Genomic DNA, 23,959 nt, shown 5'->3' with positions numbered 1-23,959 from the left:
ATTGCTCTCGTGTGTAATTAAATTTTTATTGCTGTACTAGGATGTTTCAGTTCTGTTGGGACTTGTGTACTTTAATTTTTTTATTATTATTTTTCTCACTTTCATGGAGTTAATGTTTATATTGAAAAGGATAAAAGTTCAAATATGCTTCTGGGAAAAGGGGTTATCCATATGGGAAAGAATTAAATTAGGTTTCTACAACACATTAAAAAATAAGTTCCAGATGGATTGAAGAGCAAAATAATAAAAGTGGAACTATAAAACCTTTAGAAGGGAATCAAAGAGATTACCTTTTAAATCTTGGGTCAGGCAATAAAAAGCACAAAGAGCAAGGAAAACATTTTTTTTTACCAAGTTAAGATACACATTGTCTATGAAATAAAACTTCCTAAATTCAGTGTACACAGCACAGAAGATACAGTAACACATAAAACCAACACAAGATTAATATCCATAATAAACAATAAAGGATTCTTGGAATCATTAAGAAAAAGTTAAAAAACTAGTAGCAAAGTGGGCAAAAACCTTGAATAGTAAATTCATGGAAGAGTAAAAACAAATGATCTGTATTCATGAAAGATATTTTATCTTAACAAGTAATAAGAAAAATGAAAAAAAAATCTCATGAGATTGACAAAAGTTAAAAAGTTTGGTAGAGTTATGTGCTGGGCTTACTGTCCAGTGGGTGTTTAGAGGCAGTAAATCTCCTGGGAGGAGACGACTCATCTTTCCACAGCAGTGCTGCTGGTAGGTTCTAACTGTGTCTTTGAGTTGACGGTGTAGCTTCTTACCACTAAGCCAGCAGATATTCATATTCTGTCTATCTATCTACCTATTATCTCTCTCTCTCTCTTTCTCTATCTATCTATCTATCTATCTATCTATCTATCTATCTATCTATCTATCTATCTATCTATCTATCTATCATCTAGAGCTCTGGTGGTCTAATAGCAATAAGCTGAGCTGCAGTCCCAAAGGTACATGGTTTGAAGCCACCAGCTACTCCATGAGAGAAGGATGGGCAATCTCATTCTGTGTTATTAACTGCCTCTTAAAACCCACTGGAGGGTAAGCTATACGTTGGTTCAGACTCTACGATAAATAACACCACCACACACACACACACACACACACACACACACACACAGAGTACATAAATTTTCAGAGACTTTAGTGAAAACATGAATGAATTGCAAAATCTACTAGCTGCCCCTCAGGAGAAAGATGAAATGGTCTCCTATAAAGAATTACAGATTCTAAAACTTGAAGAAGAGTTGGTATATGCTGGAATTGACTTTAGGCAGTGGGCTTGGATTTGGTTTTGCCTTAATATGTGACAGATCTAAGAGATTGAAACCTAAAACAATGTTGTACAAATTTAAAATCCACAACTCTGTTTTTCTTAATTCTACTTTCCTGCATTTAACTCATGGTTCATTTATTTTTCAGACAGATTTTCATTTTTCAATCTGGTATTTTTGCATCTAAAATCTTGATCTGTATAATGAACACGGAACTTTTGAAATTGAATTTGCTAAAGTGATTTCAGTGTTTTCAAGTAATCTTTCAGAGAATACTCTGTAATCCATTTTCTGTTTTCTACACATCAAATTTCATTAGAAATTTATTTGATATTGGTGTTCATGATTTTTCTGTGGAAAATTTGGTTTTGTAAACTGACACTATGATATTGACATGATCTCCTAAAATAACACACACCTAACTCCATTCCCTTTATTCTCATACATGTGGTGTGGAAATTTTAGGTAAAGAGCATTTTTATTTAAGGAATTTTGCTAGTGAAATAATGTTAATTATTTGAGGATCATTGAAAAAATTAGCAAAAGATTAGCTTTTTTTCTTCTTGGTTTTCATGTATGCATTTTCAATTTGGTGAATGATTTTATGAGAGTAATTGTCTTACTAATTTATTTTTGTTTTGTTGTCTGTTTTCCTTTTCCTAGCATGTGATGAGTGGAAAATCTTACCCAAACCAAATCTTCATAGAGATGTCAACAGATTTGGACACTCTGCAGTTGTCATTAATGGGTAAAAGGAGCACATTCACCATTTTTAGAAGATCAAGTTGTATTATCAGCATGCTTTGTCATCTTTTTAAAAGATTTGTGCTTAATAACATTGGATCTTATGTACTCCTGATATAGATTACATTATCATTTATTAACCATATTATTTGTGTTTGTGTTAATATATTTAAGGGCCCAGAATAGGGGAAAAGATGTGGCAGTCTGCTTCTATAAAGATAATGACCTTGACTCCTCTGAAAAGGACCATGGTGAAAGATCTTAGAGGGAAGGGGAGGGTGGGTAAAATGTGGAAGAAATTCAAGAACATGGAAATAGCCAGATTTACTGTACTAATTGAGACTAGGTGGACCCCTAAGATTGTGGTCCCTGGTCACCCTTTGAATTTGCAGCTAAATTATCAGTCAAACTATAGACAAAGTTGTAATGTGACAGTAACACCAGAGAGGTACTCATTCCTTACGGTAACCAACCATGTGAGGTCGAAAGAGCAGCATTTACCTAAAGGTAGCACTTAGAAGGCAGGAAAGGATTGGTTAGTAAGATTAATGGAGATGAGGATAACAGGGAAGGTGGGGAGAGTGCAGTTTCATTGTGGGTGTTGTAACTGGTATAATAAAATGTGTAAGAATGGTTGGAAGGAAAACCAGTTTGCTTTGAAAACACATTCAAATAACAAAAAACTCATAATAATAATAATAATAATAGGCTTTGTTTAAAAAAAGGTTTCAACTTCTGAAACCCTGGGGCAGTCCACCTCTTTCTTATATCATTGTTGTGAGTAAAATTAGATTATAAAGCACATTATCAACAACAGCAAGGGCCAAGAATAGCAATAATAGTAATAAGGGTCAACATAGGAGAGTCCTTGAATAGGCACAGTGCTGAGACAAAATTTTCTGATACCATTTAAGGAATAACTTTTCCTTAAAAAGTTCAAACCAAATTATTGGTTGTTGTTGTTATGTGCCATCGAGTCATTTGCGACTCATAGCGACCCTATGTACAAGAGCTCTAACACTGTTCTATCCTGTGCCAACCTAGCCATCTCAAACGTACTTATTCCCACCGCTCCAGTCACAGAATCGATCCATCTCATTGAAGGTCTTCCTCTTCTTTGCTGCCCCTCCACTCTGCCAAACATGATGTCCCTCTCCAAGGACCAGTCCCTCTTTGCAGCATGCCCAAAGTATGTCAGACAAAACTTCAGAATCCTTGGCTCCAAGGAGCATTCTGGCTTCATGTTCTCCAGGACAAACCTGTTTGTTCTCCTAGCAGTCCATGATGATAGAGAGTATTATTAAGAATCAGATTTCCTTTCAGTTTTGTCATTAAACAAAATGTGTGCGTCTAACAAGTCATTTCACCTTCCTAGACTTTATAATCCTCCTATTCCTTGGGGATTTGGAATGGAGATTCATTAAATGGCTTCCTTCTTTGAGCTAATGTGAATTTTATACTCCTATAGCAAAAATTTTCTATTTTTGGACTCACAAGGCAGTAAACAATACCCTAACTTGTTTGGTAGTTTAAATTTTGTAATTTGTAATGACATCTTTAAAAGTTCATTCCATTATCATCTTACCCTAATTATGTGAAATTTTCCCAGCATGATCACATAATGACTTTATCCTAAACTAGAAATTAGCCATAATGAAACTATGTAACTGAAATTACTTAACTTTTAAAATTGTAAGAATTAGACTTCTTTATTGAATATTTGTGCTACTTGGTTTATGTTTTACTTTTTTAGAATATAAAAGATATTCTTGAAGCATTTACTGATTTCCCCCCACTAATTATGTTATATATAGAAAGGAGGAAAATGCATTGTTTTGGGGATATGTAAAGTGGCAAGAAGCTGCGCTGCAGTCCCCAAGGCAGGCAGTTCAAATTCACCAGCTGCTTCATGGGAGAAGGATGGGCAATCTCCTCCTGTGTGAATAGCTCTCTCTGAAAGGCTCCTGAAGGGTCAGCTGTGGGTCAGTTCTGACTTGGTACACAACAACAACAACAGCAACAAAATGTCTTTAGGACTGGCAGTATTAATTGCTTCAGTAATCATTTTAGTTTTGACTCCCAGATGAGCAATTTGAAAATCTTTTTGATTGCTCTTGTTCCTTCTGTTTTTTTTTCTTTTTTTTTTTTTTACTTTCTACTAGTTTATTTACAAAATTCAAATACAAATTTGAACAAATTCTTTTAATTTCCTTCCCTCTCCTCCCATCAAATTGTACAACCCAATGATTAATCCCCCCTTCCCTCTGCACATCCTCATCCCTCTGCTTCCAGCCTCTCCCAGCCGTCCTGGATCCTTGCACTCATTCTACTAATGGTTTTATACAATATTTAGTTCCTCTCTTTTAAAATCTTATTATGCAACAACATAAGATCCCTTTATAAAATGTCTAAATTTTCTATGATTTTAATAAAGTATAATTTAAGATAATAATGGAAAAGCACGTTTTATCCTCCATGCATGGCTATTAGTTATTTTTTATTCTTACCTTATTAAAGTGGTGTTAAGGTTCTCCTGATCAGAGAATGTTATATATAATTGTTTTTCCTTTTGCTTATGTGAGTGATTAACATGTATTTGGAAGACTTACTTTCTTCACTCCATTGAAACTCATTTTGTTACTGTTGTTGTGTACCGTTGAATCAGAGCCGACCCACAGATGACACTCCCGCAGGTTTCCAGAGGCAGTAAATCCAGTGGGAGAGGATTGCCCATCTTTCTCCTGCCAGGCAGCGAGCGGATTTGAACAGTGTAATCTTGGCTTGGCAGTGCAACTCCTTACCATTAAGCCATCAGAGCTCCCTGAGCTTAGTGGTTTTACATGAAGTAAAACTCATGTGATATTACATATTTGGTCTGCATAATCTTCAAGACATTGTTATATATATTCTTTTGAAGAGGAGTGCTGATAGAACTGTTTGCCAATATATAAAATGTGTATTTAGTGTATGTTAATTTTTTTCTTTAAAACTAGTCCTTCATACAGATTTTTTTTCAACAACTGTATGTTTTTGAGATTCTTGTTTTGTTTTCCTAGGTCCATGTATATATTTGGGGGTTTTTCTAGTGTGCTCCTCAATGACATCCTTGTCTACAAGCCTCCAAATTGCAAGGCTTTCCGAGATGAAGAACTCTGTAGAAATGCTGGCCCAGGGATAAAATGTGTTTGGAATAAAAATCACTGTGAATCCTGGGAATCTGGGAATGCAAATAATATTCTTAGAGCAAAGTGCCCTCCTAAAACCGGTGAGGCTTTTTTTCTCTCCTCTCTCCTTCTTTGTTAACAAATCTGCCTACTTTGTTAGATGACTTTTCCTTACTTTAATACCTTTCAGAAATTTCAAATTCAAATCTGTAATTGGGGGACCTAAAGTTTGACTTAAATATCAATGTTGTTTTTGTCTGGTGCCATCAAGTTGCCTGTGACTCATAGCGACCCTATGTACAGCAACCCTTAAACCCTGCTCTATCCCTTGCCAATCTTATTGTCTCTGACACACCTACCCGTATTACCCCAGTCACTGAATCAATCCATCTCATCGAGGGTCTTCCTCTCCTGCACTCTTCCTCCACCTTCCCAAGCATGACATCCCTCTCCAAGGACTGATCCCTTCTTGCAACATGTCCAAGGTTAGCGGTAGTATAAAAAATTAAATAAAATCTTCCACTCATTTAAAGAAAAAATAGTTTTTAAATCAAGGTCATTCATGAGTAAGTAAATTAAATATGTATTGGTAAAATTTTCTTAAGTCTTATTTATCTAGTCAACATTTTATTAGGATTATGAAGCTAGAATATTGGTCATGAAATTCTAGAAATACTTTTAATTTTATGGCTATTTTATGAATAGTTTTAATTTTATTGTTGGAGACAATAAGATTGGCACAGGATAGAGCAGGGTATAGGGCTGTTGTACAGAGTTGCTATGAGTTGCAGGTGACTTGCTGGCACATAACAACAACAACAACAACAAAACTAAACAATGCCTTGTAAGATTTACTAAAATATACAAACTCAAGTGTCTCTAAACATCTTTATGAAGAGTGAAGCTGTGTTGTTGTTAAGTGCCATCGAGTTGCAGGCGACTCATAGCAACCCTATGAAGGAGAGTCCTCTATGCTTGGGTGCCTTTCATCCTCTCTCCAGGTTCATAGGGTTTCCGGAGGCAAGCTATTATGGAAGTGGATGCCACTCCTCCTTCCAAGCTTGTTTTAATCAAGGAGCCCCACTCCACTCTCTGTCTGCAGTGGATAAATAACCATTAACGCATTTGACACATCAGCATGCATTTTAGGAATGTTTTCTTCTGTATGTTGAGTTATATATCTTTCTTGTTCAACAAAATAGCAGTTAAGTCCTTTTCCTCCTACATATGTGGATGTTAAATGGCCGTCAAATCCTGGTGGGATGCATAATTAAGTTGGTTACAGGAAGTTTCTAAAGTCATGCAGACACAATTAAACCACAAAGTTGACTTCATATTGGGGAGTTTATTTTTTATTCAAGATTATAATTACAGTTGTTGGGTTTTTTTTTTAAAGCGTCAGTGATTCTTAAACAGATGTTAAAAATGTATGAATGAGGAAGTGTGACATATTCTTATTCCTCCTGAAGTGTCTTATCTCCCATTTGTGTTACAGCCGCTTCTGACGACAGATGTTACAGATATGCAGACTGTGCCAGCTGTACTGCCAATACCAATGGATGCCAATGGTGTGAGGACAAGAAGTGCATTTCAGCCGCCAGTAATTGCAGTGTGGTCAGTGCTTCTCTGAGTGAATGGTGATGCCATTCACATTGTTGTTTTAGAATCATAAGCTCATCATTTAATAGTGCTGTATAAAATAGTTAACACATTAAGACACTTAAAAGTGTGGAGGGGATCCCTCATTTCTTGGTACATTGTAAATTCAGGCTGTGTAGCCTTGTTCAAATTTGTAGTGTAAATTCATTTCATTAGGATCTAGTTCATTTTGCTTCTTTTCATGCATGATACAAGGGTAGTTCTTTGAACACTGATTTAAAAACGTGTAAGTGTTGTCTTCTGTGTTGATCTAAGGATTCTACAGGTAACTATTGAAATCATCTTTATGAGATTATTTGTCAGACAGACCTTAATAGTGGAATGGACCAGTGTTTTGTTTACATACTTGACCCTTTCTGTGTAAATTCAATCTGAGGATTTGTGAGTTACGGGTTGCCTTTTTTATATCGGCTTCCAGATCAGGGATTTTTGACTGGAGGCAATTTTACCCCTCTGAGAATATTTGTCAATGCTAGGAAACACTTTTTTTTTTCTTCTTTTGCAATTCAGGAACTGGAACTGACATTGTGTAGGTCAAATAATGGATGAAGCTAAACATCCTGGAGTACACAGAGTAGGACCCCTTAGTTAAGAAATATCAGGGTCAAAATAACTGATGGAGGTGAGCTGGAGAAATCTGGCCTTTGATAAAATCAGATGGATGGATCTTAACTGAAAACAGATTTAAAAACAAATGTTTATCAGTGTTTTATTGACTATGCAAATGCCTTCAATTATGTGAATCATAACAAATTATAGATTATAATGTTATAGAGAATGAGAGGTCCAGAAAACTTAATTGTGGTCCTAGGATAACTGTACATAGACTGTTGTTTAAATATAAGGGGATACTATAGTTGTTGTGTAACATTGAGTCTGAACCAACTCATAGCTGCTTCTCCAGTAGGTTTTCAGAAGCAGTTAATCACATGAAAGGAGATTGCCCCTCTCTTGTGGGGCAGCTGGTAGATTTGAACCATGTACCTTTAGGTTGGCAGTTTAACTCCGTAGTATTAAGGCACCAGAGCTCTCAGGAGGTTACTACCTGGTCTACAATCAGGAGTTGTGCGTTGAGGATGTATCCTTACTTCCTATTTTTTTTTTTTTAAATCTGTATGCTGAGAAAATAATGTTGTTGTTGTTGTATTATTATTTCTCTCTCAATAATAATATGAGAAAATAATATAAGAAACTAAAAAATATGTTAAAAAGAATGTGGCATCAGTATTGGAGGAAGATTCAGTAATAACTTGTTATATATTCTTGCAATGGCACAATTCTATGTGCAAAGAAAAAAAGACAATTTTGTATAGTTATTGATGAAGATCAAAGACAATAGCTTCCAGCATAGATTACACCTCAATATAAAGCAAACAAAAATACCTCCATCTAGACTAGTAAGTAAGAATTTAATCTTACTTGCATCCACAGTAAATGCCCAGGGACCCAGTGGTTGAGAAATCAATTAACGTTGCTTGGGACAAATATGTTCTAAAAGATCCCTTTAAGATAATTGCTGAAGAACAAAGATAGATGATAGTTTAAAGGCCAAACTTTTATCTAATCTAAACCATGATATTTTTAATTACCTGACATGCATGTGAATTTGGACAGTGACTAAAGAAGACCACAGAAGAATTGATGGCTTTGGACTGTGGTGGTGGTGAAGAGTAGTGGATACACCATGGACTGACAAAGCGTAAATAGATGTGTCTTGTAAGTGTAGTCAGAATGCTTTCTTTAGGTGAGGCTGGTGAACCTTGTCTCACTTACGTTTGGAAGATGGTGAAACTTTGTCTCACATACATTGGACCTGTTATTAAGAGGGGCCAAGCAGGAGTGGCATCCACTTCCTAAACAACACGCCTCTGAAATTCTATGAACTTTGATAAATGATGATAGTTATTGAAAGGCTTCAGGCCTTTTGTTCATAGGGTCATTGTGAGTCAGGCTCAACTTGACAGAAATCAACAACAAAAACAACAATCCCTAAAGAAGGACAGCATGCTTGGTAAAGTACAACAACTGTGAGAAAGATGAAGAACAAGAGGGACTGGCCGAGTGGCTGCAGCAGTGGGCAGAGCACAGCAAGGATGTTCGGGACCACAGGAGACCTGCTGACCTGGTGACCTGGCCGTGTTTCATTCTATTGTAAATAGAGTCACTATGGGTCAGAATCAACTCCACAATGCCTAGTAACAGCCAGCACCTTAGGTGAAAGGCAATGTTAGAAACACTGCAAAATTTTATTTATGGTAGATGAACATAGATTAAGTGGCACAAACATTATTATTTGAAGTTACTCCTGACAGTATATTTCCTGTTTTTAGATATCATTAAATTTTCAAGAAAAAAAAAGTAATAATTACTAGGATTAAACAACTAATGTGTATATCGGATTTTATAGAGAGCGATTAAAATTCCCCTTCCACCTTCTCCACATATACTTCTCCCCACCTCACTCCCTGACCAGATTAAGAGGTATCCCTTGTCCCCACCTCAACCCAGTTACATCATTTTGTAACCTGTTTTTAGGGAGGAAACCACTTCTTTGTAATATTGCGATCTTCTGGTTATTTTCTGCTGGTCTCAACTTTAGTTTTCTAGAGCTGACCTTAGGGCATCACCAGTTCACATTCCTCCAGGACCCTTTCTCTTCTCAGCTGCCACCCCACTCCCCCAAAATGGTGAGCCCTGGGCCAGATTGTTGGATCTTTCAGGTATTTTAAAATCTATTCATCAATTAATGTAAATTAATCCAAATGCTAATTTTTGTGGTGCAAGAAGTTTTATTTTGTAAATTCAGGGTCTGGATAAGCTAATTAAGATATCCATTTTTGGTGGCTCTAAGTGTATTGTTTGTTTTTAAATAAAGTACACATATAGATAAAAAAAAATATGTTGTGGGCTGTCTAGTCAGAACTGACTCATAGCTGATCCTTCAGCGGATTTTCAGAGGTGGTAAAACACAGAGGAGGAGATTGCCTGTCTTTCTCCTAATAAAGATGTTATACACTCATTTTTTCTTTTTCTAAACTTTAATTAATCAGCAGAAGTATGCAATTGTTTTTGAAGACACCAAAGAAAAAAAAATAATCTGAATTCAAGCTATGGATTTTTTTTAATCTCTAATACTTCTCTATCTTCACTAACCTATAATATTACAAAGTATATTTAGTTTTCCATTCTATTCTAAAGCATCATTTAAAACGTAAAATGAAATGTTAGACTATGTAGCTGCTTGCATGGAATCCTTTTGCTTTCATAGATACTCTGTTGATGTATACCATCCAGTGATACAAGTTGCTTTAATAGCAAGATGTACTTCAATTTTATTCAGGGTATTCCATTAATATGACATGACTGTGCTTTGAAAATTTGAATTACTCTTTAGATTTACATTAATAGTCATCTAATGGGAGTTATTTTCGTGAGTAATGTGGAAATAGGAGTTAAGTAAAATAAGACATGGGAATAAGGGACTAAAATGAAGAATGTTAGTAAAAAATTACTAGCAGATTTCATTTTTAGCTTTGTTTAATAACCTTGGGTTAATTTGTATTTAGACAGTTAAACTAGGTGAAAAAGACCTATTGTCTTTATAATGGAAAATTATGTTGTATACTAAGTATCAAATACATATTTTATAAGGTAGCTTTTTGCTTTATATTTGAAATTTGATAATGATGTGTTAACAAGGAAAGCATTGGGCTAGATAGTGTGAGAGAGCAGATGGTACTCACTTGTCATTTAGAATTTGATATAATGTGCTTTTTAGACAGTTTCCTCAGAATGTCTGGTGATTACGCTAAACCAAATGCTAATGTGTACAGGAAGGTCTATGGGATTTTAGTGTAACTTATGTGCCTAGCTCCTTTACTTAATTATTTAGTCATATTTACTCCAAGTTGTAGATTCTGTGCTCTCATGACTTCTATAACTGCTTGCTTCTTAGAGGTTTGTAAGTTTACATTTGACTATATTAGAGTGAAGATCACTACTAGAGTAATAGTTACTTTTCATAGTTGGTTTACGAATGTATTTCTGGCAGAGAAATGCTGGCCATGTTTCAGAGTAAGTCGGCTTTCTTCCATCTGTGGTTAAATTGGCTCTGTGTGTGCTGGAGATGGAATTTCATCTATTGTGCTAGTTCAGTATCCGTATAGCCACTATACTGGGTTTCATGAACAGCAGTAGTTATAGTTACCATTGTTATTCTAAAGCCTCGTGTTAATCTGCTATTCTTTCTCTTATGCCAACATGATGATTAGCCATTCTGCTATCATCTTTATAGCTTATTTTACTTATTGGATAATTAGCGTAAATTTCTTTTCTGCTAGCTGCCTGATATTTATAGCTACACTCTAATGGTTATATTGAATGTTAAGATTTATATGCTACATGAAAACAAAACCCTAGTCATCCTGATAACATGGTCCTGGAAAATAGGCTTTCATTTTCTCATGGGGGAGACCCAGGAGTTTGAGCCAAGATGATATGGCAACTAAAAAGCATAATATGGGTGAAAAATAATAAGAAAAATTTGTTTCTAATGAAGATGTTGTGTACCATACAGTCAGAATCAACCCATAGCTGACCATCCATTGGGTTTTCATAAGTACTTAATCACAGAGGAGCAGATTGTCATCCTTCTCCCACAGAGCAACTGGTGGCCTTGAACCACATACCTTTGGGATTGCAGTGCAGCTTCTTGCCACTAGGCCCCCAGAGCTCCCTAATGAAGAAGTACAGATTGAATAATAATTTGAGTTTAAAAGGAATAGTCTATTTTTTTAAAAAAAAGATGAATAAAGACTGAAATAGAGAATAAAATAATATCTATTCATGTACTTTTCCCCCTTCTCATATAAAGTTCTACACTTTTTTTTGGTTAACATATAGTTAACACATAATGTATCCCGTGGCATCAGGTGTCATTGCTGAGGTTAGATGAATCTTGACTGAAAGCAGGAAGGATGTCTGTTTGTGATTTCTTGACTGTGAAAAGGCATTTGACTTTGTGTACCATAACAAATTATGGCTGACATTAAGAAGAATGGGAATCCCACAATGCTTAATTGTGGTCATGGCAAAACCTCTGTCTTGACCAAGAAGCTGTTGTATGAACAGAGCGAGTGAACACTGCATGATTTAAAATCAAGAAAGGTGTGGTCAGGGGTTGATAAATATAATGAATAGATTATCTTGTATTGGCTTTCTCTTCACCCAGCTTATCTATTTAATTAATTTTTGCTTGCTCCTCTCTTTCCTTTGTTCTATAAAATTTTACATCTCCAACAACCTTATGTAACAAATCTACCCAGTTGCTGTGAGTTAGAATTTACTTCTTTGTAGTACGTTTTTGGGTGTAGCAAATGTCTTCTGTGCTGACACTGATATTCCACTCCCTTCCCCCAGCTGCATCTCTGGAGTGAAGGTGACTACAAAGTATTTCTTGTTGGAAAGTTCATTGTTGCTATTAGGCGTGGCTGACTTGCTCCAGGAGAATGAAGCCCCGCCTGGTCCCACCCTGTCCTTACCCTGTTGCTATAGCGCTTGGGCCCATGTTTTGCAGCCACTGTTTCCTCTTTACGGACTTGACGTAGCATGCTGTCTTTCTCCATAACATGCTCAAAGCATGTGAGGTGGAGTCTCACCATCTTTGTCATCAAGGAGCTTCCTGGCTGCTCTTCTTTCTAGGAAGATTTGTTAGGTTTCATGAAAGCTGGAATTATGTCCTGTGTCCTTCAGAGGCCATGACTTTGTACATTTGCCTTTTATGTATTGAATTGCAAGCGTGTTTCCAAGAAATTGATGCTGTTTGATAATGTGAACTTTTCTCCCTCAATAAAATACATTCTGATTTGTTGAGAAACTATAGATTAACTAGGAAACTATAGAGTAATTAGGAAAAGATACATTATGATTGAGAAACTATAGATTAATTAGGAAACTATAGAGTAATTAAGAGAAGATACATTCTGATTGATTGAAAAACTATAGATGAAGAAGGGATCTGCATTCAGTAGCATTGGCCTTGGGACTGGAAATCTGTCTTCAAATTCAAAGGTAGTTTACATATACTCCGCTTTGCAAAGATGAGAACTAACATATCTTGTGTTTTAATTTTGTAGACTGTCAAAAACTATACCAAATGTCACGTGAGAAATGAGCAGATCTGTAACAAGCTTACTAGCTGTAAAAGCTGTTCTCTTAACGTGAACTGTCAGTGGGATCAGAGACAGCAGGAGTGCCAGGCTTTACCAGGTAAGGATGACAGGATTCCGTCAGGAGCTTCGGAGTCTGCATGTGGGCTCCACGATAGGGCAGGGCACTGAGGACAAACATTTCAGGTTCTAAACTTAGAGCGAAACTAGCGAATGCCGGGCAGTAACACTGGGGTACTGATACCAGGGTTTCTGCTTGAGTTTTCGTTTCAAGGAATTGAAACAGCAAGATATGATAATTGTGTTTTCTTTTAATTCTTTAAGGATACTTAAATTTTTTTGTGCTTATTATCTGTGATCAACTTGGTAAGATTTCTGTTCTGTAAACAGTGATAGTTAAAAATACATAAAACAAAAATACATAACAAATACTTACTAATATCCACAGTTCAGTAACCAGACCTAATAGGCAGATTTAAGAAATTTTAATACTTTTCAGTATTGATTTAAATAACCTTTTAAAAAATTGAATGGACTACACTTACTGGGGTTTTTTTTTAATTAGAAATTTATAATAGTATATTCAGTGACTGGGGTAATCGGGATGGGTGTGTCGGAGGCAGTGTGATTGGCACAGAATAGAGCAGGGTTTAGGGCTGTTGTACATAGGGTTGCTATGAGTCTCAAGCGACTCGATGGCACATAACAACAATAACATATATGGAAGCAGGAGTGGCATCCACTTCCTAAACAACATGCCTCCAGAAACTCTTATGAACTTTGATAAATGTCCATAGTTGTAGAGGAACTTCAGGCTTTTTTGTTCACATGGTTGCTATGAGTCGTGCTTGACTCAAAAGCAATCAACAACAACAACAACAACAACAACCACAACATATATTAATATAGTATGTATTAGGTTTAATAACAAGTATATATTATACAATTATATAAAAATTTGGGTAAGTTATAAAATGAGAGTAAATTCATTACAAAAAGTAATTTCAATTTATTTTTTGGTGCCAGCATTCTTCCTAATGGAACCTTTCTGATAACTCTTATTTTTAAATATAAAAGATAAATTCAGAAAGCAATATAGGTATTTATCCAACTCCCTGTTCTTATTACACAGGTAAATTGTGCCAGACACGTAGTAATAAGCTGCATGACTTATAAATGCAGTCATCTCATCTCCTCACTTTTCTGTGCTCTCTAGACTTGCCTTTCCCCCTTTGTTTTTCATTAAAAAAGATTATGATACTATTTAATTTATTATGCAGCAGTGGAAAAATCAGTTTCTCATGTTACTATGTCTGAAGACAATCTCTGTACAAGTACATGTAATAAGTTAAAAATTAGATTGCCTTTGAGTTTTGTGACATTTAGTCTAATTTTTAATTTTGTTTTAAGCTTTTAAGTAGCAACATATGCATGTATATTCCCGTTGAGAAAACTAGAAAATAGCTAGTTTTTCAGAATCAAAGATGACAAAACTTGAAAATAATACCGATCTCTAAGTTAAATTAGAAAAATAAAGATCGATGTAAGTAAGTATTTACAGACTTTCTTGGTAAGAGTAAGACCCAGACTAAAATAAGTTAACTGAAGCAATTGAGATTCAATAAGAAAAGAATTTGATTAATAGTGGGAACTTGTTGAATGATAGTGAAGTTAACTTTGGAAACAAAGAATTCATTTTCCATGGTAAGGAATATCGTCCATTGTTATAGGGGGTCCCCTTAGTGATCTTTTGAAGCTACAATCAAATCCTCACTTATCTACTACCTTGTACTCTTTTGCTTTGCCTCCGTAACGTCATTTGGTATTTTTTATTCCAGAAGACCAGGGCAATTACTATACGTGTGTGGCCTCATATGAAAACAAGAGTGCCCTAAACCACCTTTTAAATGGCAGTTGCAGGATCCTGAGGAATTACTGTGTTCAGGCACGGTGTAATCTCTAGAACAGCCGTTACCCGAGGGCAGAGCCTCCCACATCCTTCCAAGGGCTATCTATGTGAAGTTCAAACTATTTTCATAATAACACTAAAATAATTCTCACTCTCTTCTAGATTTATATTGAAGTTTTCCTAAGGTTGCCTGATCCATGATATTCCAAGAACTTGGTTGTAGAAACTGAATTGAGAATACACTTTTCTTTTTTTTTAATTTTTTAAAAAATTTTATTATTTTTGTGTGAGTGTACCGTCAAACCAGATCTGACTGGTACAGGAGGAGATTGTCCCTCCTTCCCGGCAGAGCATCTGGTAGATTTGAACCGTACGCCTCTGGGATTGTAGTTGCAGCTCCTTGCCACTAGGCCACCAGAGCTCCCCTGAGAATAGACTTTTCTTGTAGTAAACCAGAAGTTGTTGTTGTTATTAAGTGTCATCGAGTTGTAGGTGACTCATAACAACCCAATGAATGAAAGTGCATGACACTTGTGTGACTTTCATCCTTTCTCCAGGACCATAGGGTTTCCAGAAGCAAGCTATTTTCAGAAGTGGATGCCACTCCTGCTTCCAAGCTTGTTTTAATCGGGGGAGGGAGGGCTCCACACAACACTGTCTACCATGGGTAACCATTATTGCATTTGACACATCAGTGTCACAGTGTTTGGCTTCACAGCCACCACGAGTTACCTCTGTACGGCAATTGGACACACCAGAGCTTTATGACCTAGAAGAATGTTTGACCAAAACCAAGGAAAAACAGGCCTGAGGGCTGCGGATTAGAGTCACCCACCTTTGGCTAGTAAATCAGATATTTTAAAGAGATTTATCAAAACAAATAGTAACTCCCTTCTCAGGCCACCTTTTAAAAGTAAAAGGTGCTCTTTTGTTGACTTTTAAATTACTATTTGAAGTGAAGAAATAATTTTATTATTTTACGACTTAAATTGATTATGGTGTTGATAGATGCATACGTAAAGAAAAATATATAGGCTCCGCAATTTTTAAAAATTATGATTTGAGGGAAAGTTTACAAGCAAATTAATTTCTCAATCATTCATTTTATAAAATTAATTACAATATTTGCAATGTTTTGACACTTTTCCTGTGTTTTTCTTGTAATCTTGTTGTTACTAATGCTTCCATACCTTCCTGCCTTTTGAGTTTCCGCACTGGACAAATGCTAGCCAAATAGTCTAAGGAACGAATAGATCCTTAGTGTTACTGCTCACCCTATAGATCTCTCATTTGACCAGAAGTAGAGCCAGAGGGACCAAGTTTGGTTTTTGGTTGTTTTGGTGTTTTTTTTCCATTAATTTTAATGAAAGGTTACAGAGACTTTGGATTTCCATTCATTCATTGTTACACACTTTCCTCCCTGCCCACCCCTCCCCCCAGCTCTCCCTTTTCTTAGAAAAGTAAAAAAAAAAAATTATAAAAAAAATTCATTGTTACGCAATCCACCCACCCGGTCCACTCCACTATGCAGCCTTCCTTCTGGACTCCTGTCATGACAATGTTTGTTGTTGTTGTTTGATGCCGTCGAGTCGTAGACGACTCATAGCGACCCTGTGAATGAACAGCCTGAGCACTGTTCGTACATAGAGTTTCCGGAGGCAAGCCATTTTGGAAGTGGATGCCGCTCCTGCTTCCAGGCTTGATTTAGTCGGGAAGCTCCAGCCAACACTGTCCACCATGGGTGCCCATTACCACGATTGGCACATCACTGTCACAGTCTTCAGCATCACAGCAACCACGAGTTACCTCTGTACAGCAACGCACAGACCAGTGCTATACCACCTAGAAGTATGTTTGACAGGAAAACAACTTGAACCTAGCCGAGGGCCACAGATGACAGTCACCCACCTTCGGCTTGGTAGCATGACAATAATGCTTAATAATATATCCCTTTTAAACAGTTCTCTCCCTCATCTGTTTTAATGCAGTATACATAATTTATCCCATCTTTTCTTAGTTTCCCCCAACACTGGTGTCAGTCCTGCATTACAACAGTGACATTATGCAATGTTTGTCCTTTTATGAATGAGATATTTCATTAAACATAATATCTTCCAGGGTCACCCATTTTGTATAATTATTCATGAATTCCTTGTTTTCCAATGAAGCATAATATTCCATTGTGTGAATATACCACAGCTTCTCCATTTGTTTGTTGATGGGCAGTTGGGTTGTTTCCAGCTCTTTGCTATTGTGATCAAAGCCACAATAAATATGGGTGTGCATATATCTACTTGGGTGGCAGTGCTAGTTTTCTTTAGGGTGTATTGCCAGTAGTGGAATTGCTGGATCAAGTGGCATTTCTATTTCCAATTTTCTGAGAAAGCACCATACTGCCTTCCACAGTGGTTGCACCATTGTACATTCCCATAAGGGTTCCAACACCACAACAAGATAAAGGTAAATAACGCAATTGAAAAATGGGCACAGGATATGAACAGACACTTAACCAAAGAAAACACTCAGATGGCCAACAAGCACATGAAGAAATGTTCAACATCCCTAGCTCTCAGAGAGATATAAATCAAAACAACTATGAGATATCATCTCATCCCAGTAAGAACAGCAAAATTTAACAGAACAGCAAACAACAAATACTGGTGAGGATGAGGAGTGAATTTTGAAGGACAGTTAAGGGTTAACCCTTGAGGGTTAAAGGTATTCGAAAAGCAAAAAAATCCGACCACTGCCTTAGAGCAATTCTGTGGTGCACATCAGTATCTAAGCCCTGTCATACAGGGAAGAAGCACTGAGATATTTAACATGGCAAGGAAGCAGAAATACTGTCTAACTTTATAGATTTTTGTATTAACAGACCATGATGTGTATGTTAAACTAACTAGTATATGTTAGAACATAACTTGGTAAAGTATGTAGACTTATGCCTTAGAAAATAGCCTCTATTTTGCACACCCATGTTTATTGTTGCTTTGTTCACAATAACAAAGAGTTGGAAACAACCCAACTGCCCATCAACAAACGAATGGATAGAGAAGCTGTGGTATAGTCACACAATGGAATACTATACTGCATTGAAAAACAAGGAAATTGTGAAATATTATACAAAATGGATGACCCTGGAGGACATAATACTGAGTAAAATATCTCAGTCACGAAAGGACATAATTATTACATAATGCCACTGTTGTAAAACGGGACTGACTTTGAGGTTTGGGGGAAGATTGAGAAAGATGGGATAAATTATGTATACTGCCTTGAAACAGAGGAGGGAGACAACTGATTAAAAGTGACATATATAATTAGGTATTATTATCATGACAAGAGTCTAGAATGAAGGCTGTATAGTGGAGTGGAATTGGGGGAAGGGAATTGAATTTTTCTTTTACTTTTCAAAGAGAAGATTGAACTGGGGTGGGGGGAATGGAGGAATGGGCAAGGAGAAAAATACAACAATGAATTAATGGAAATCTGGAGTCTCTGTAAATGTGTTAATTAATAATAATTTAAAAAAACCCTATAAAAAAAAGAAACAAAATAGCCTATATTTGAAGTTCAATGTGTACTTTCTATGAATAAGCCACATGTTTTAAATAATTAGTTTGAAATTTAGAAAGACTAGTAAAAAGAAAGAAAGCAAGGATTATAGGATTTTAAAACTAAACATAGGTGAAAGGAGGGATCTTTGTCCATTGTTATAATAAAATAGGAAAGAATGAAAGAAAATGAACTCTTACATCAGAGCTGTATTTACTCCTGGGCTGTGGGAATCACTTTGGTGGATTGTTGGTGGCACTGTGGGAATAGTTTAGAAATTTATATTTTAAAACTTATTTTAAAACTATATTAAGGAAAATGCATGGCAAAACGTATACCATGTGAACAGTTTCTGTGTAAACCATTTAATCACATTTCATCATGCAACCATTTGTCACTCTCTTTTTTCTTAGTTATTCCTTGTACATTAACATCAACTCTCTGCCCTGAGCAGTTTCTATCTAATCTTCCAAGTTGATGTTCTCAACTTGATACCACGTTATTAGTTCTTAAAATTGCATAATGCTCAAGTAAGGCTTTTTCAATAGTTAGGTCGTGCTAGTCAGAGACAGAGAGGAAGATCGTCAACAAGATGGTTTGACACAGTAACTGTGACAGTGAACTTGAGCATATGAGAGATAGTGAAGAGGGTCCGGCCAGGACAAGCTGCAGTTCATGGGTTGCTATGAGTCATAATCGTCAACTTCATGTCATCTAACAATAGGGAACAATGTTTCAGCTAAACTACTGTGTGAATTTATTAAGTTTATGGGGGAGATTTTTGGTTGAAGATTTAAAGATTTTTTTCAGAGGAATCCTTCATCCAAACTTGATGGCTCTTGGAAGAACAGGGTCCAGAATAATTGAAAATTCTGTTTAATATTTTAATTCATTTGGTAAGAGTGTAATTACATTTGTTACATAATGATTGTTTTCCTCTTATAATGATCTTATGTAAAATACATCTTGGAATATAAACTAAGTAATGCTTTAACTTGTTGAGATACCATTTGCCCATACACTGCAAATTCACATGTACAGTGAACACATTCCAACATATTTTGTAGAAATCTTACAGCTTCCTTAATGCTTAAGAACTAGTGAGAAAATAATAACAACAACAACAGACCCTTTCTGGTCTCATTTTCCAGTAAACGATTTGACAAATTTTATTTATAAATTTATAATGAGGTATTTTGAAAATGTCTATAATTTAAAGAAATACAAAATTTGTATTTTAATTTTGTAGTAATTGGAAAACACACTGTTTTGGAAACCTGAAAACAAAATCTGTGTTTTCTTCCCTAGCACATCTTTGTGGAGAAGGCTGGACTCATGTTGGGAATGCTTGTCTTCGCATCAATTCCAGTAGAGAAAATTATGACAATGCGAAACTTTACTGCTATAATCTTAGTGGGAATCTTGCTTCATTAACTACCTCAAAAGAAGTAGAATTTGTTCTGGATGAAATACACAAGTATACACAACAGGTAACAACTTGATTTTGTAATATGATACTATGCTATGATAAGCTCCTATTTCTTGGAAAGCATTTCTTTTTGATACGTTATTTAGAAATAAATGTGCACTTCATTTTGAGAATGAGCCCTCAGACTGGCTTCCCTGAAAATCACTACACCACTTTTTCTGAAAGTGTTTATGAATAAATACACATAAAAAGCTTGGCATATCATTTAAGAGTGTTTTTCATTGTAATTATTTGATAGCTTAAGCTTTTTCTTGCAATAGAAACACTAGATCAACACCTTGACTGTGTTTGTATACGTATACTGTACAGTGTGTGCTACGTTAGGAATTAAACTTTACATCACATTACTTTCCTAGGTACAGATTTATTTGACCCAAATGCTAAAGAGGAAAAAACTTTGGCAGATTTTTAAGCTGTGTGGAAGTTACTGAAACATACATCACTTAGAGACAATTGAAGAGTTTTAAAAAGTTGCTTTATGGAGAAGTTAGATACTTTCTAGAAAAATTCTAACAAAATGCTACTTTATCTGAAATTTCCGAAAGAAATTTGTAGGTAGTATATTTGTTACTTTTTCTTGGGATGTTTAAAATATTGTCAACCAAAGAGTAGATTAAGCAGCAAGTTTGAAAATAACCTAGTACCTCTCATGCTGGCAGTGTAGTTCACAGAGAATTATGCATCTTTTGCAGGTTGAATCCACTGGTAACTCCAAGGGAGAAAGATGGAACCAGTTTCTTCCCATGGTATTTACAGCCTTGGAAACCCAACGTGGGGTTGGCTGTGAATCAGTACTGACACGCTTTTGGGTTTCCAAGACTGTGATTCCAGTGGGAGGAGAATGATCACCTTTGTCTAGTGGACAAATGCTCATGGGATTCCAACTGTCACAGAAGCATGATCTTTGACAATACAGTTCCCCATGAACTACTCAATCAGAGTGGATATATTTACTTAAAACTTAGTACTGTGTTGTTGTTAAGTGCCATCAAGTCGTTGATGACTCATAGTGTCCCTATGAACGAAAGACCTGAACACTTTTATAGCTTTCATCGTTTCTCCACGTTCATTGAGTTTCTGGAGGCAAGCTATTTCAGAAGTGGATACCACTCCTGCTTCCAAGCTTGTGTGAATTAGGAAGCACCCTTAAACACTGTCCACCATGGGTAATAACCATCATCATATTTAACACATCAGTGTCACGGTGTTTAGCATCACAGCAACCTAGAGTTACTTCTGTACAGCAAATGGACAGATCAGTGCTATACAACTTAGAAGAATGTTTGACCAAAAACAATTAAAACCTGGCCTGAGACCACAAATGCAATTTTAAATAGGAGGCCAAATCACATCATCTCACACTCACCAGCTAGTCAACATTCCACCCTAATCCTCACCAGAACCAGCAAACAAGCCTCTGTAGAATCTGGCTTCTGCAGACGACTTCCAAATTGGATTCTAAAAACTTAGTACTATTATATGTATTTAAAAGAAAACAGATCTTGAAATACAGTAATATCATGTACATTTAAAGGATAGCAGATTCAACTTAATATAATGTAAATTTAAAGATTTGGAAGCAGGGGTGGCATCCGCTTCCCAAACAACATGAACTTTAGGAACTTTGATACATTTTTATAGCCTATGGAAACTCTGAACTTTGATAAATGATGATTGTTGTAGAAAGGCTTCAGGTCTTTTATTCATAGGGTCTCTATGAGTTGTGCTTGACTTGACGGCAATCAGCAACAATAACTACAAATTTAAAGATTGCAGATCTTTGTTATTCTTTAGAAAATAAATTAGAACACAATCATAGCTGAGATTTTTAGATTTTAAGCAGCATTGTAGTAGATAGACTGTCAAAATGATGGAAAACCTGAATTCTGTGTGGGGTTAATTACAAATTAATAGCAAATTAACATCCTCAGCACTTGAGTCCTCTTCTGTAAACTGCGCTAACCTCAGTGTAGATGCCATGGAAAACAGACCTGCTAACATACGTCCATAAGGCATTTTAAAAAATAGGACTGCCACTCTCTTTCCAAAAGGGCACCACTTTGAAAACCCACAGAGTAGTTCCATCTACTCAGCCTGCACAGAAGGGTTGGGTATGCATCAGTATTGATTTAATGGCAACTAACATAATAGCCAGTATATATTGTGAGGAATGATATATTGTGTATAAAGAAAATGGATAATTTTAAAAAATATTTACTTCTTCTTCATGTATATAATCAAGTCAGAACCAACCTGTAGCTGACCCTCCAGCAGGTTTTCAGAGGCAGTAAATTGCCCCTCTTGCTCCTGTGGACTAGTTAGTGGATTCAAGCCATATACCTTGGTGTTGCCAGCACAATTTCTTATCACCAAACCACCAGAGCATCCTTGGTTATTTACTATGATGATGATTATCCTTACTGTAAAGAATATTATTTTTGGGTCTCCATTCCCATGTAAAGGATATTGTTTTTGGATCTCTATTTTCACTACTAATATTATTACTATTTCTAGCAATCATTTTTTAGAGCATGAATTTCTAGTTAAGAAAAATTTATTTGCTGAGTAGTTTGTTACTGTAGATATTTGTTTTGGAGAAATATTTGCCCTACTAATATATTTCAGTTTTTTTATTTGCCCTATTAATGTCTTTAATTTTTTATCTTCTTAATTATAAGATTCTGTTGTACATTACAATGTACAATGGCTCCTTGGAGGCAAGGATTCTGAGGCTCCGTCTAACATACTTTGGACATGTTGTGAGGAGAGACTGGTCCTTAGAGAGGGACATCATGCTTGGGAGGGTGGAGGGACGGTGCAGGAGAGGAAGGCCCTCTATGAGTTGGATTGATTCAGTGACTGGGGTAATTGGGATGGGAGTGTCAGAGACAGTGTGATTGGCACAGGACAGAGCGGAGTTTAGGGCTGTTGTACATAGGGTCGCTATGAGTCGCAAATGACTCGACGGCACATAACAACAACAACAACAACAACAACAACAACAACAACAATTATAAGATTCTTTCCCATCTAACAGTTCTAGTAGGATTTTTATGTGTTAAAATAATTCCTAGTTTACACATTTTCCTTAGGGAGTTCTAAGTTAGTTTATGGGGAGTTGTGTTGCTAAGCCCCTCTCTGGTGGTGTGACTCCACAAATTGCTCTGTAGGAGAATTGGACCATTTCTTCCCATGTAGTTTATATCCCACAAAAACCCACTGGAATGTCAGCTATGAGTTGGTTCCGATTCTGCGGTAAAGAGTTTTTGTTTTTAGTAACAACAGACTAGTCATATGATTTTCAGAGGAGTGATAACAGTTACAAACATTGAAAAACTATAACTTAAATACATTTCCTTTTGAACTTTAATCTCAATCTCTCTCTCTCTCCTCCCTGGGTCCATTTTAGGGGCCTGTCAAATGTTTGACTGCAAGTTGAGCCTTAGGGATGAGTTTTGCTTCCTGTTGGAAGAATGACTGTGGGTCATAGGATTGGGGTACTACCAGTCTCTATGGGACTAGTTAGGCTGGCTGTGTTTAAGTTTTTGAGTTTTATTCCACGTTTCATCATCCTGTCAGGGACCTTCTCCTGTGATCCCTTGTAGAATTCTCAGCAGCTGCAGCCAAACGCCAGCTGTGTTTCTGTCCTTGGGGTTCGAAGGAGTGGAGGTTCACATCATCCATCAGCAAGGGCTGGACTATTTCTGTGCATCTTTGCCTTTCTCTGCTTTTATTTGTTCCATACAGGAACAGACCGATAGTTGCCTGTGAGATGACTGCAGGCTTTAAAGATACTGATCACACCAAGAGGTAGAATATTGTCTTTGTGGACTGTGTTGTGTCCACATACTGTCTCGATGTCCCTGGAATCGATGATCCTGAGGTCCTGGGACCTCATTGCTCAGGATGTTTGATGATGATCATTGTTGTGCACTATTGAGTCAGAGCTGCCTCAGTGCTGACTCAGACCC

General features: G+C 36.4%; 1 protein-coding gene across 1 annotated transcript in view; it reads left to right on the top strand.

Moving 5' to 3' along the window:
• The window catches only part of ATRNL1 (attractin-like 1), a 705,738-nt gene that overhangs the window by 123,059 nt on the left and 558,720 nt on the right, over positions 1-23,959 (top strand). Inside the window, exons 11-15 of the mRNA XM_006879915.1 lie at positions 1,965-2,049; positions 5,102-5,310; positions 6,705-6,823; positions 13,003-13,135; positions 19,808-19,989. Of these exons, the coding sequence (XP_006879977.1) occupies positions 1,965-2,049; positions 5,102-5,310; positions 6,705-6,823; positions 13,003-13,135; positions 19,808-19,989 (728 nt within the window). The remainder of the gene's footprint in view (positions 1-1,964; positions 2,050-5,101; positions 5,311-6,704; positions 6,824-13,002; positions 13,136-19,807; positions 19,990-23,959) is intronic.

Source organism: Elephantulus edwardii, unplaced genomic scaffold, assembly GCF_000299155.1.
Source record: "Elephantulus edwardii isolate Elephantulus edwardi_28Jun2011 unplaced genomic scaffold, EleEdw1.0 scaffold00006, whole genome shotgun sequence".
NCBI lineage: Eukaryota > Metazoa > Chordata > Mammalia > Macroscelidea > Macroscelididae > Elephantulus > Elephantulus edwardii.
Note: the sequence above shows the minus strand (reverse complement) of the source record. Positions and strands in the feature narration are given on the sequence as shown.